We start from the raw sequence: 13,953 nt of genomic DNA on the forward strand, positions 1-13,953 counted from the left end.
GGAAAGCTATATAGATATTAGCTAATCTGCTTCTTTTTCTTTGTTTGTGATTGCTGTGCTCATGACAAGAGCACAGTGGGCATTAAGAGATTTGGTGAGTTAAGCAGTATAACAACAATGATAGACCATAAGAAAAGAGAAATATGCTGGTCTAAGACGAGGGCATGGTCTTGAACTGATCATTAGCAGGATGAGGGTGGAGATGGTAGAAGTTGTCAGAGACCAGGTTATGGTATGAGTCATGATTCTAAGACAGGACATGGAGGATAAATAAGAGAAAAGTGTAGGAACCCAGTACAGCAAATTTAGACCTGCCTGGGGTCTAGGAGAGAAGAAATATAAAAAAATCTAGACGTAATGAACAACTCTGTAGGAATTGTAGAGCATAATGAAGAAGGGCTTAGGATGGAAATGACCATATGTGACAAGAACAAAACATTGCAAAGTGAAACAAGCATCATGATTACAGAATGATATTAGGAAACAATTCTGTTTCGGTCTGTCTTTATGTCATTTTCTCTGAGAACCTGAGATACAGAAACCATATGCTAGGATGCAACACTCATCAGGCGATTTCACTAACAGTACGGCTTTTATCAAGCTTTCACCTGCTCAATAAACAATGCTTTGTTTAAGAAAAATGACAGCGGGTAGGAAATAAAAAAAGGAAAGAAGACAGATAAGTGGACATTTCTACTGCACAGAAGAGTGTATTTTTTTAGCTGATCCTTTGTGTTCAGTATCAGGTTAAGTTACCTCAAGACCCATAAATGAGCCCTGAATTGAATTATCTAAAATTGAGGGATTGTAACTGGGATAAAAGTGGGGCGAACAGTGAGAGAGAGAACTAAGCAAAATGTCCAGGAAACAAGCATCTAATGTCATCTGACAGTCCTAGCAGACCCATAGAAGAAAGTAGCTAAAGGATAAAAGGAGTGACATAAGAAATATTTCAGCTATGTACATGAACTCAGGAATATTCAGTCTTAGAGTGGCTTACTGTAGAAAATGGTGGGACTGTGAGAAGCAGTGGACCAAGGTGGTCTATAAGCATTAGGGCTTCATGTCATTATTAATAAAATAATGGAAATCAGGACACAGGTTTAGGAGAGGAAGGCAGTTATGCATGGAGACATTTGGAGTAATGGGAAGAGAATTAGGGATATATAAACAAAGAGCTTAGATGACTTCAGAAAGGCAAAACATTAAGTTCAAATTGGATATCTTGTTTGTTGCTGGAAGAACCAAACATTGGCTGGGTAATCCTTCTATGATTTAATTGAGAAAAACTGTAATGGAACTGAAGATTGGCTTGAACCATAATGGTTGCTTTGATGAAGAATGGCCAAAAAAGAATATAGTTAATAGCAAACTGGTCTGCCTCACAGAAACATTACAAAAATAATTGTATAACATAGACTGTTGCTGTTTCTAGAATGCAAACTATGCAACTGATTGAAATGAATCTGGACTTCAGAAAAGCCATCAATTCCCTCAGTCACTAGAGGTAAATGTAAGGAATAATTGTATGAGTTGGCTGCCAATTTTTTAAATGTGAATAGGAAACCTTTCATTTAATAAAAAGCAGAAGTTGGCAGCTATTGTTAATAAGGGTGGGACATACCTCCTAATTGTACAGAAGTTCACAGAATACCCCAGATTTTTGGTTCATATTTTTGGTCTGTCCCTCATAAAATTTGGGTTTTTTGCTGGCAAATTATTGAGGAGGAGGATTGAAGTAATTAATTATGGTAGACATTTGAATTCCAGACATCATATCCTTCAGAAATTGTTAATATAAAACCTGCTATTCTAGCAACTTTCTAAAATTATAAGAGCAATATTAAAATATATCCACAGTGTTTGGCCATTCCCCCCCAGCACACACAGACACTTTTTGGCTTGATCTAAAATTCTTGCACTAAGAGTAAGAGGTTAAGCGATATGAGATGTTACATCTAAGTAATAAGCTGTTAACTAGTGAGAAACTGATGCTCAGACAAGTCTTGTTCAGAATAGTTATGTATTTTTATCTTTTGTTGCTTTAAGTTATGTGCTCAGAAGAGTAACCTTATCATGGCTACATAAGGAAAACACCTCCATGCTAATTCAAGGTTTGCACTATGAAATGACAATATCAGAAGCCAGAAGATTTCTGGGGTGCACTGCCAGAGGTGTGGTGCGTACAGATTCTGATTTCATTTTTCCATTTTACAGGGTACAGATACTGCATTATGAGTAAAATTCAGTTGAGTTGTAGAAGGTATATCAGGAAAAATTATACTATAGTGACTGAAACTGTATGGCAGAAAACTGCAAAGGGTGTAAAGAGAATGTGCAACATAGAGTGCAAATTAAGGATTAAAGAAATCAACCTACTGCAGAAGAGAACAGAAAAGAAATGAAGATATTATGCAAATTATCAAGACATTGAAAAGGGAGGATTCTGTAGTTTTAAAGGCATGGGTAGGAAATGGAAGTGGGAAGACTTCTGACAAACCCAAGAGGTGGCATTCTACAAAGCATGCTGGGGTCCTGGAATGTATCAATGGAAAAAGTAGTTAAGAATCAGAGGGGTTTAAATGTACTCGTAAAGGTACAAAAAAGGATGAAGATGAGTGAAAGGCACTTCAGGTGTGCTACCTGCAGTACTTAGGCACACTTGAAGGACCTACGTTTCTTCTTCTTCTTTTTCCTGTATCAGCAAATGTGTGCTCTTGTATATATGTGCATGTGTACATATATATTTAGAAAATGGCCTTCTGGAATAACTTAACATGATTGGTCAAACCTCAAGAACATTGGGTAATTATTTTAAGATGAAACCTGTGTTAAAAAATAGAACAGAGTCACAGACTGTACAGAATCTAATCACTGTTATGTCTGACAGCTTTTGTCATTTGTTAAAAGAACAGTCAGATGTCACAGTTTCACAGCTAATTTGGCATTTGTCAAAGGGCTGTCAAACCACTGCAGTTTCAATTTTAAAATAATTAACTGGCAGTTTCAATGTTTCCAAACAACATGCAAAGAAAACTCATTTTTTGTCTCTTGTTTCACATTTTCTCTACTTCTACAAAATACAAATACATAGGTTCATAGGTTCATAGGTAGGTACTAGGCTATTGGCCCAAGGGCCTAAGTAAGCCTAGCCAACAAGGTTCCCTGGCTTACGCCACCCTACTTACAAATTGTCACAGCTCCACTAGGAAACCCTGTGTTATATCCCCAGTCAGATAAAGACAGTGAAGATATATGTTCTCTCTGATAGCTGTCTGATATAATACAAAGCAGACTATCACTGCTCCAAGTGAAACAAAAAGTTTATTTGTTTTTTTTGTTGACTGGGACAGTCATACAGGGAAGAAACCATTTTCAGCCGAGACCCAGTGAGAAAAGCTCCAGCAAACAATATTTCTACATAGAATAGTAAATATAGTATATGATGCAATATTTATAATAAAATAGATATTCAGACAACAAATTAAATAAACTATAAATATCTGTAATTATGCTATGCTACATTGACGGGAAAGAAAACAGTACACTTTTGGAAGCAGAAGCACACAGTATAGAGAAGAACCAGACGTTACTGCTAGCAAAGAAGGAATGTAAAGGAATACACAACTGTAGAGATTTTTGCAGCCAGTAGTAAGAAGTGTGGGACGTCAGAAGTAGGAGGAATTAATTATGTGGAATTCTTTGGAAAAGGGGAAAGTATAGGGATAGTAACGGATGAAAAATACTTCAATACTACCTACATCTTTGGGAATTGTTTTCAAAGTATTTATCCCATTGCTATAAAGTGTAGTTCATAAATGTTACTGTTCCATTCAACCCCCCCCTTCATATCACAGTTGCAGTCAGAGAGGGATAAATCTGATAAATTGCTCTTTTGGGGTTTGGGCATTCCTTCAGATAATACACAAAGTAGAATTTGAAAGCTCCAGTCATAAAAAAAATTCTAAAATGAGAAATACTTCTGAAATTGCTCCAGTCATAAAAAAATTCTAAAATGACAAATACTTCTGAAATTAAATTAAAAACACACACATGCACATGCACACGCACACACGACATACTCTAAATTGTTTTTACATGGGATGCACCCCCTGTCCCTCCATTCTTCAGCTGCACCCTCACACCCCACCACTTATATTTACTGACTCTTAGACCCCAGTACCTAAGAGGAAGGGGGTACTCTGAGGGGTGTTGATGTCAGGCTTACTGTATGGCAACTCTGTTTTTGCACAGTTAGACTCTGTTCAAGTGTCAAGAGTTTTGAAATTCTAGACTGTCAACTTAGAGTTCATATATATACATCATTTTTAATCCTTTAATTTTGTTTTCTATAACAGTTAGCATTATGTGTGTATAACTAATCATTTATCATGTACCTTCTTGTGGTCCATGAGATAACACATTTGGAGTTTACAACATTTCAGTTTCTTAAGGAGCTTATACAACAGATTTTACCTACTGTAGAGTGTAATGGCGATTTTATTTTGGCTTGCATATGCTATACTTATTTGTATTTCTTTCAACTGTCTAATTACCTTATTAGTCTCTGATTTTATACCATGCCATTCTGGAATCTGTCTCACAGACTCTTTTCTTTTTAACACAATTTAAATGTGTACCTGTAAACACTGTGCTTTGATGAGCTTGCTTTATTCTTTTCTATTTCAGACTGGAGTGGTGTACTGGTCCACTGTTCAGGTAATCTGTTTTTTTTTCTTGATTTAGTATTTTATCACTGAAAAACATATGCATTATATGTTATCAGACTTATTTATGTCACACAAAAACAAATGTTTTACTGTCAGGTTTTTCCTGAATTGTGTATTATGTTGCTTGACCAGAAAAGAAAGGATTAGCTGATGTTACAGTTGACTTTTATCTTGTTAAGCATATTGTCTTTGTAGTGTTAGATGTCTGGAAGGTTGTTGTGCCTTCTGGATCCAAATGATAGATTACTAATGTGCATAGTTTATCTATCTGTCTGTCTATCTATCTATCTATCTATCTATCTATCTATTTATCTATTCATATTTAACAGTGACAGCTTCTTGGGGCGAGTAGTGTTTTCCTGCAGTAGGAAAACATTTTAAGATCATTTTTGAAAAACACAATAGGTACTCTGTTAGGCACTTGTGTTTCTTTGTCCTCTTACTACCTGAATACCTAGGAGCACTCAGTGTTTTATTTGGGGGGGGGGGGGTCTGTGTACTCAGTCTGCTTGTCCTGCGAGTAAATTCAATGCATTCCAGAGATGTCACTCCAGTGACATTGTTTATAAAAGTCCTCTATTAACAACTACTGTGTATTAACAATGTAAAGATTTCTACAATATTTGAGATTATTTTCCAAATGAAATTTAACTTCTATTGCCAAACTAATGCTAAAAAGCCTGTTTGTGTTTCAGTCTGTCCGCTAAAATAGAATAATGTTTTGGAAAGCAAATACAAGTTCTTACATAGTATGTTATATCAAGCCAAGCCAATCAATTACATTGTTTCTTCTTTATGTCTTTTTACTTCATAAAGTATATGGCATAACTTAATAACTTAATAACTTAATAACTGGAAACAGAGTTGTATATCTATTCTGTGAAAATACTACTACTACTACTAATAATAATAATAATAGTAATAACGTGAAAAATCCTTTATGAAAAGTATGTTAAAATCAAACAGGTCATATAAAGACAGTATGAAAATAACAAAGTATACCTTTCTAATCCAGTTTTTAAGTTTGCTAGACTTCATTTCCACTGACTTATAAAGAAAAAATGCAGTTGGTCAGGGCATCAATGAAGATACATGTTAAAAAATAAATAATTTCTATGAAATGATGGGGCAGATGGATTTCTTCTTCTCAAAATGTTAAAGAATCTATGCTAGCAAGACAAGACAAATGTTTTCCAGGAATTGCTATATCCAAAATCTTGAGCTTTAATGTTTCCAGGTAAAGACTCTGGAGCCAACCAGGCATCGACTCTGATAAAGCCCTGAGGTTGCAGGGTGAAAGCGCTTATCAAGTGTGATGAAGCTCTGAGGTTGCAGAGTGAAAGCGCTTAGTTTTTTAATAAAGGTACTTCTGTTATTGCAGAGGTCGCACCATTGTTGGTGGTATTTTTTATTTTATTTTTGTTAGAGTTTTATATTTCCATCCTGTTGGGCAAAGAATTTTTTTATTTAATATATATATATATGCATATAAGTATGAGTGTCATGTTAGCCCTGTTAATAACACTGAAGACCCCAAATGCAAACTCTGTGTTTTTGATTTTAGGAACTAAAATCTTTTAACTATGAAATCTGTTGAATTATTAATGTAAAGTACCTGCAGAAATAGAAGAGGAATCACTGGCTACAGTAGAAGTGCAGTAACTATTGGAGGTGCAGGGTCTGCCTTCAAAATGAAACAGACATAAGAGTTGTCCTTTCAGTCTTATACAATAAATCAGCTACTCTGTGGTTTGGGATGTGAATCATGATATTTTGAACTTTTGTTCCATAAACACTGGAAGTTTTTGAAAAAGGAAACAAACTCTTCCCACAGATATTAGGAGTGCTTCCATTTGAGAAACCCTTATTTCAGGAAATAAAAATCTCTGGAACAAGCCAGTTAAAATATATTTTTTAGTAGTGTTTAAGGCATCGTTAAAACTGAAACAGTGAGCAGGGAGGGTGAAGACTTTGAGGATAAATCTTTATTATCCAAAATGAGATACTTAATTTTATTTATTTATTTATTTAAATTTGTTGACCGGGAGGGTCTGACTGGACATAGGTCCATTTTCAGCAGAGGCCTGGGGAGAAAATCTCCACAGTAAAATAAACACAGTAGTTACATTGGATTACATAGCGATTAACAATTTAATGTAGCAATTACTTACAACATATTTACAGATGAAGAACATAGTACATCAGTAGACAACTAGAATCTTTATCTGTGAAGTACATAACAGACATTAACAAATGTTGCAATGAGAAGTTCCTGCTGTATAATAAGTACTAGGCTTATGAGCATCTGAGCTTGCTATAATCAAGGTAGTTAGTGGAGTGGAAAGAAAGGTAGTGGTTGGATGGGGTGGATGATATTAGAGTGAGAGTTGCAAGGGCATAGCCAGCATGTTTTTAGGTGCGCTTTTAGTAAAGTTTTGAAGTGGGTGCATGATGGTACGGAGGTAATTGTGGGTGGGAGTGAGTTCCATAATTTGGCTATAGCACAAGAGAATAGTGCTTCACCAGCAGAGTTATTGACTTTAGTGATCTGCAAGTGATTTTTGTTGCTGGATCTTAGTGGTCTGGTGGTGCGATAGGGTTGGAGTAGATTCTGGAGGGATGGGACATTTAGTGGATGGTTTACTAGTTTGTGGGTGAGTGAGAGTTGATACCACTGAAGGAGGTGAGGGAGTTCAAGCCAGCCCAGTTCAGCAAATGAGAGACAGTGGTGACTACGGTAGGATGCCCCTGTGGCGAATTTGGCGATTTTGTTGTAGCAGGTCTCTAGCTTGTTTAGATCACATTGCCTTAGGTTGGTATATATTGGAGAGGCATAAAGTAGGGTGGAGATAAGGTGGGAATTTGCTATTGAAATCTTTGCTGCTTTGGTGAGAAATTGCTTATTTCTGTATAACGCTCCTAGTTTTTTGTGGACTTTTTTATGGTCATGGATATGTGAATTTCAAATTTTAGTTTATTGTCTATTTCCACTCCTAGCAATTTGGTGTGTTCAGTTGAATATATAGTGGTGTTGTCTTTTGCTGTGATGTTAAAGTGAGAGTTGTTTTGAGTATGTTTGGTGGGTTGGAAGATGAGTAGTTTAGTTTCGTTTGGGTTGAGTATTAATTGGGCATCGGATAACCATGTTTCAACAGAGGAAAAGGCTTCCTGTGTGACTTTTTGCAGTTTTGGTAGGGACTGGGCTGAGCAGATGATGGTCGAATCATCTGCGTATTGTATGAGTGTGCCATGTTTGGTGGCAGAGGCTAGATTATTGGTGTAAACAGAGAAGAGTAGGGGTCCAAGGATGGATCCTTGGGGAACCCCTATGGAGACAGGTAGTTGGGGAGATATGTCATTCTGCCATACAACTGATTGTTTAAGGGGAACTATTAAAATTTACAGCTCTACTTATTGTCATTTCATGACCTTGGGAAAGGAGGAAAGGATTCATGATCTTTCCTGTTTTTGAAGGGTCTTTGGTAGTATGGCTTTAAGTATTGAAAGCTTAGGTGTAAACTTTGGCTTCTGTTGGTCCCAAGTACCAGCAGTGATCTTGAAGGCTCTCCTCTGCTAACTTTTTATAAGTCAATCAAAATAGAAGAAGTGAGTAGAGACATGGCTGGACAGCAATAAAGGAGCATTGGAAAACTGTATTTTTTTTCAGGCTGCTCTCCCGAACTTGGGATCCTATACCTTTAGAAATATCTTGGGGAAATCCAACTTTTAGTCATTGGTTGACACCAGTAAAGGTGCCTGTCTAGTTTTACATTTAGGCAACATCAACATTAGATGAGACTCTGTCAATACCAGGAAAACCAGCTTCTCCTTCCTAATATTATTTGTCAGAAAAAAAGATGTTTCACCTTCTAGACCTGAAAACCTTAAAGGGTGTCTCAGAATCAGCAGATAAGACCTTCCTTTTTAAATGCTCTGTCATTTTTTTGTTTTAATCAGCTTTTTTAACTTCTCAGAATTTGTGAGATCAGCAGATATTTCATTTTAGGTTTCTATCTCAGTAATGTAAGCCTATAGTCAGTTAGGAAAGATGAAAGAACGTTTGACCTTCAATATCCTATAGTCTGTACGGCCTCCCCAGTGTTCACGGTTGTTAGTGCTGTGATCTAGATCCAAATGAAAAGACACCTAGTGTGTAAATCATTAGGGGATACTTGTCTACCACATTCAAATTTGTTGACAGATTTATCTATAACCATAGGATGGAAAACATGTAGACACATTTTCTTCAAAGAAAAACAATGAACCATAAAAGATTAAATTACAGTTTGCTAAATAATACACTGAAATTTCTCTTTTGGAGAGTGAAACAGGCATAACGTTCAATGGAATGAGAAAAAATGAATGCAGTGTGCATCTTCACAAGACATAAAAAGAGCTATGTCCTTTCCTGTATCAGTAAGCATTCCTCATACCTCTCAACCTCTTAGCACAAAAAATCCGGACCAAGACTAAAATAATGGGGGGGGGGGGGGGCAAAGGCACAAAAATAGGAGCAGAGTTTAAATATTCCTCTTCTAAACTTAGACATTTGCTAGAATAACATGATTTGTGTTAATAAGCACCTTCTGAAGAATATGAAGTCTAAAACTAAAATGTCTGTAATTATTTAGTGACTTCAGTTCTCGGTGATTTGTTAGAACACAGACTTATGATGTAAAAATCAGGACATTCTGGGAAAATTTGAAGAGTTGAGAGATATGATTCCAGTATGAAACCTGTATGGGTATATACATAAAAGGAAGGTACTGATTTTTAAAGTTCTGGTTGTTAGATTATACAGCTTGCTGGGGAACAGATCAAATGTTATGGTTTTCTGTTATAGTGACTCCCACTGAAGACAATAAGCAGTTAGGATAAAATCAGTTCATCAATCTCTAAGGGGAGCACAGTCTGAAAATACAGTTTCAATTTTATTCATATTATATACCTAGATGCTTAAAGAACACGTCTAACTTTTTCAGGTTGTAATGTGTTAAAAAGATTCTAGAGTAATTTAGCAAATAAGTAGATATTGAATGACACTCACTAAAGAGGTTTAATGACTTGCTCAGGTTTGAAGTGCTCAAAGAAAACTCACTTTCCTTTCTTCCATTAGTAATGTGTTACCAGGCAGCTTAATGTAGTCTGGTACAACTTTAGCTTTTATTTACTAAGAGACATTTCCCTTTTCTGACAAGGAAAAAACTGTGAATTCATACAGCATGTCAGTGAGTGACTTTTTTTCCAAGTAATAATACACCTCTCAGGCTATAATTGAAAAGCACTGCAGTGACCTCTAAATTAAGATGTTCCTAACCAAGATGTAGAACATTTTGATTTTATAAATCAAAACACACCACAAAAAGTATGTTATAAAGAAAAATAATAGACATGTAATTTACCAAATAGTGCAATCTACAGTGCATAAGCAAGCTGAATAATAACTTACCATGTATTTTCCAGGTTTTGCCATTACTGGGCACATAGTTTGTAGAGTCATAAAAAATGAATACATAGCAATGCATGTTGATTAAATAAAAATCCTCTTCATAAAATCCGTCTGCAAATGCTTGTCAATACCAAATACCATTTAAGACAGGACTCATCCATTTGCAATGTTCCTGTCACTGCTCTCTCACTTTGACAGACTCTTTATGCTCACTTAAAATAAATCAGCTCATACTCTGCCATCTTAAATCATACCTTCTCAAGCAAGCCCAATGTGCTTGGACGTGTAACATAACCTACTAGCCTTAACTTTCTGCTTCTCTTTCTCTCTCTCTTCACTTTCTGCTTAATAACAGCTCTTCAGCTTCTTAACTATATTTATTACACTAACTTGAATTATTTCTAGTTTTATCTCATGAAATGTTGTGGCTTGCATGATGCGACAAAGCACAACGGATATAACTTTGCATTTTTTACTTCTATTGTTTTGTAAACTGTGAAAATCCTTTTTTTCCCCTCATCTGGGCAATTGGTTATTTCTATTCAGTGCACTACACCTCTAAACACATAAATAAAGTAAAATAAACCTTCCAAATTACAATTTGTATTATCTAAAAGTATTAAAAAATATGCAGTTCATTTACATTTATTTTGTTAATTAGGAAAGACATTTCAATGTACCATTTTCAGGCTCAACCTGAAATAGGGACAAAATGTAAAAATTAACAACACAATTTAACAAATGATAAGATACATGAGGAGGCTATGGAGTTAATGAAATGACTGGCTACTGCTAGGCATATGGACAGTCAAAAAGTAAGTGCAAAATATAACAAAACAATTGTATGTACCCTATATATATTAACGTAGACATACGTTCTGCACCAGAACCAGTGAGAAGAGGGAAACAGGAGGTTAATGTTGCTTTCTCTAGAGTAGTCATAGGTGATGAGAGAAGTGGAGACAGGAAACATAACAGAAATGTTCAAAAACCTCAAGGGCTTGCACAGGGACACGGTTAGTGTTTTTACATTCAATTTCCATCACGTTGCCAAAGCAAGATGGGTAGAGCCAAATAGACCAAAGGTGCTTCCAATGGAAGTCATTATAACTTATCCCCAGAGTTAGATGAGTGTTGAGGTAGATATTTTAGTTAGGGAGCACAAGAGATGCAACCCCCTGCATGGCACATGCGGGTGCTTTGGCCTCTTCCAAATAAAAGCCTTTTGTTATGTCTCTTTGGTCTGTCATTTCATCCATTCACACTTTAAAGAATTCACCTGAAAATAAATCTGTGAATCCCATGGGATGGCAGTATTTTCAGAATAAAATATTTATAAGAAGATAACAAACACTGAAAAATAATGGATACATTTAAAGCAGCGGTTGTAAGAGGTTCAGAAATATATGGAAAGCAGAAAGAAACAAAATTTATGATAAGTTGTACAAAAGCAATAATGTCTTTAAAATGGGATGGGGATATGAGGTTGTAAAACACTATTGTTTATTTTTATGCTGGTGATTTAAGGCTTTTACAAGCCTTTACATTTCTTATTGAAAATATGTAAAGAGTGAAGTAATCTAATCTTTAAAAGGTAGTCCATAGAACGTTAGAATTTGACATTGAAAATTTCTGATCTTCACATAACCATTGAAGTTTTTCTAAACTAGACGTAAAAATAATCAGTCAGGAGACAGTCATTAAATTGCCAAGCTTTAACAAAAAAATGATGTTGTAAACTCTTTCTCTGGGTTATGTCACTATAAAAACAATAGCTAAAAATGAACAGTGCAGACATTAGACAGATGCAGTATATTCAAATGCGGACATTAGACAGATGCATTACATGAGAGACAGGACATTAGGCAGATGCATTTTATCAGAGTGCGGACATTAGACAGATGCAGTACATGAGAGTGCGGACATTAGACAGATGCAATACATGAGAGCGTGGACATTACACAGATGCAGTATATTCGAGTGCAGACAGTAGACAGACATAGTACATGAGAGTGTGGACATTAGACAGATGCAGTACATGAGAGTGCAGACATTAGACAGATGCAGTACATGACAGTGCGGACATTAGACAGATGCAGTATATTCAAGTGCGGACATTAGACAGATGCAGTACATAAGAGAGAGAACACTAGACAGATGCAGTACATGAGAGTGCAGACATTAGACAGGTGCAGTATATTTGAGTGCGGACGTTAGACAAATGCATTACATCAGAGTGCGGACATTAGACAGATGCAGTACATGAGAGTGCAGACATTAGAGAGATGCAGTACATGACAGTGCTGACATTACACAGGTGCATTATATTCAAGTGCGGACATTAGATAGATGCAGTAAATGAGAGAGAGGATATTAGACAGATGCAGTACATGAGAGTGCAGACATTAGACAGATGCAGTACATGAGAGAGAGAACATTAGACAGATGCAGTACATGAGAGTGCAGACATTAGACAGATGCAGTACATGAGAGAGGACATTAGACAGATGCAGTACATGAGAGTGTGGACATTAGACAGATGCAGTACATGAGAGTGTGGACATTAGACAGATGCAGTACATGAGAGTGCAGACATTAGACAGATGCAGTACATGAGAGAGAGGACATTAGACAGATGCAGTACATCAGAGAGAGGACATTAGACAGATGCAGTACATCAGAGTGTGGACATTAGACAGATGCAGTACATGAGAGTGCAGACATTAGACAGATGCAGTACATGAGAGTGTGGACATTAGACAGATGCAGTACATGAGAGTGCGGACATTAGACAGATGCAGTACATGAGAGAGAGGACATTAGACAGATGCAGTGCACCAGAGAGTGGACATTAAACAGATGCAGTACATGAGAGAGAGGACATTAGACAGATGCAGTACATGACAGTGCATACATTAAACAGATGCATTATATTCAACTGCGGTCATTAGACAGATGCAGTACATGACAGTGTGGACTTTAGTCAGATGTAGTACATGAGAGTGTGGACATTAGACAGATGCAGCACATGACAGTGCGGACATTAGACAGATGAAGTACATGAGAGTGTGGACATTAGACAGATGCAGTACATGAGAGTGTGGACATCAGACAGATGCAGTATATGAGAGTGTGGACTTTAGACAGATGCAGTATATTCAAGTGAGGACATAAGACAGATGCAGTACATGAGAATGTGGACATTACACGGATGCAGTATATTTGAGTGCTGACATTAGACAGACGTAGTACATAAGAGTGCAGACATTAGACAGATGCAGTACATGAGAGTGTGGACATTAGACAGATGCAGTACATGAGAGTGCAGACATTAGACAGATGCAGTACATGAGAGTGTGGACATTAGACAGATGCAGCATATTCGATTGCGGACATTAGACAGATGCAGCATATTCGATTGCAGACATTAGACAGATGCAATACATGAGAGTGAGGACATTAGACAGATGCAGTACATGACAGTGCAGACATTAGACAGATGCAGTACAAGAGAATGCAGACATTAGACAGATAGGAGTATATTCCAGTGCAGACATTAGACAAATGCATTACATCAGAGAGAGGTGATTAGACAGATGTACATCAGAGTGTGGACATTAGACAGATGCAGTACATGAGAGTATGGACTTTAGACAGATGCAGTACATCAGCATGTGAACATTAGACATACGCAGTACATGACAGTGCAGACATTAGACAGATGCAGTATATGAAAGTGCAGACATTAGACAGATGCAGTACATGAGAGTATGG

General features: G+C 36.6%; 1 protein-coding gene across 2 annotated transcripts in view; it reads left to right on the forward strand.

Moving 5' to 3' along the window:
• Positions 1-13,953, forward strand: part of MPV17L (MPV17 mitochondrial inner membrane protein like) — a 203,747-nt gene that overhangs the window by 152,127 nt on the left and 37,667 nt on the right. For both annotated transcript variants that reach the window (XM_044080654.1, XM_044080660.1), the window contains one exon: positions 4,690-4,719. In XM_044080654.1, coding sequence (XP_043936589.1) covers positions 4,690-4,719 — 30 coding nt within the window. The remainder of the gene's footprint in view (positions 1-4,689; positions 4,720-13,953) is intronic.

Source organism: Protopterus annectens, chromosome 1.part1 (assembly GCF_019279795.1).
Source record: "Protopterus annectens isolate FY-2018-M chromosome 1.part1, PAN1.0, whole genome shotgun sequence".
In the NCBI taxonomy this organism is placed as follows: domain Eukaryota; kingdom Metazoa; phylum Chordata; order Ceratodontiformes; family Protopteridae; genus Protopterus; species Protopterus annectens.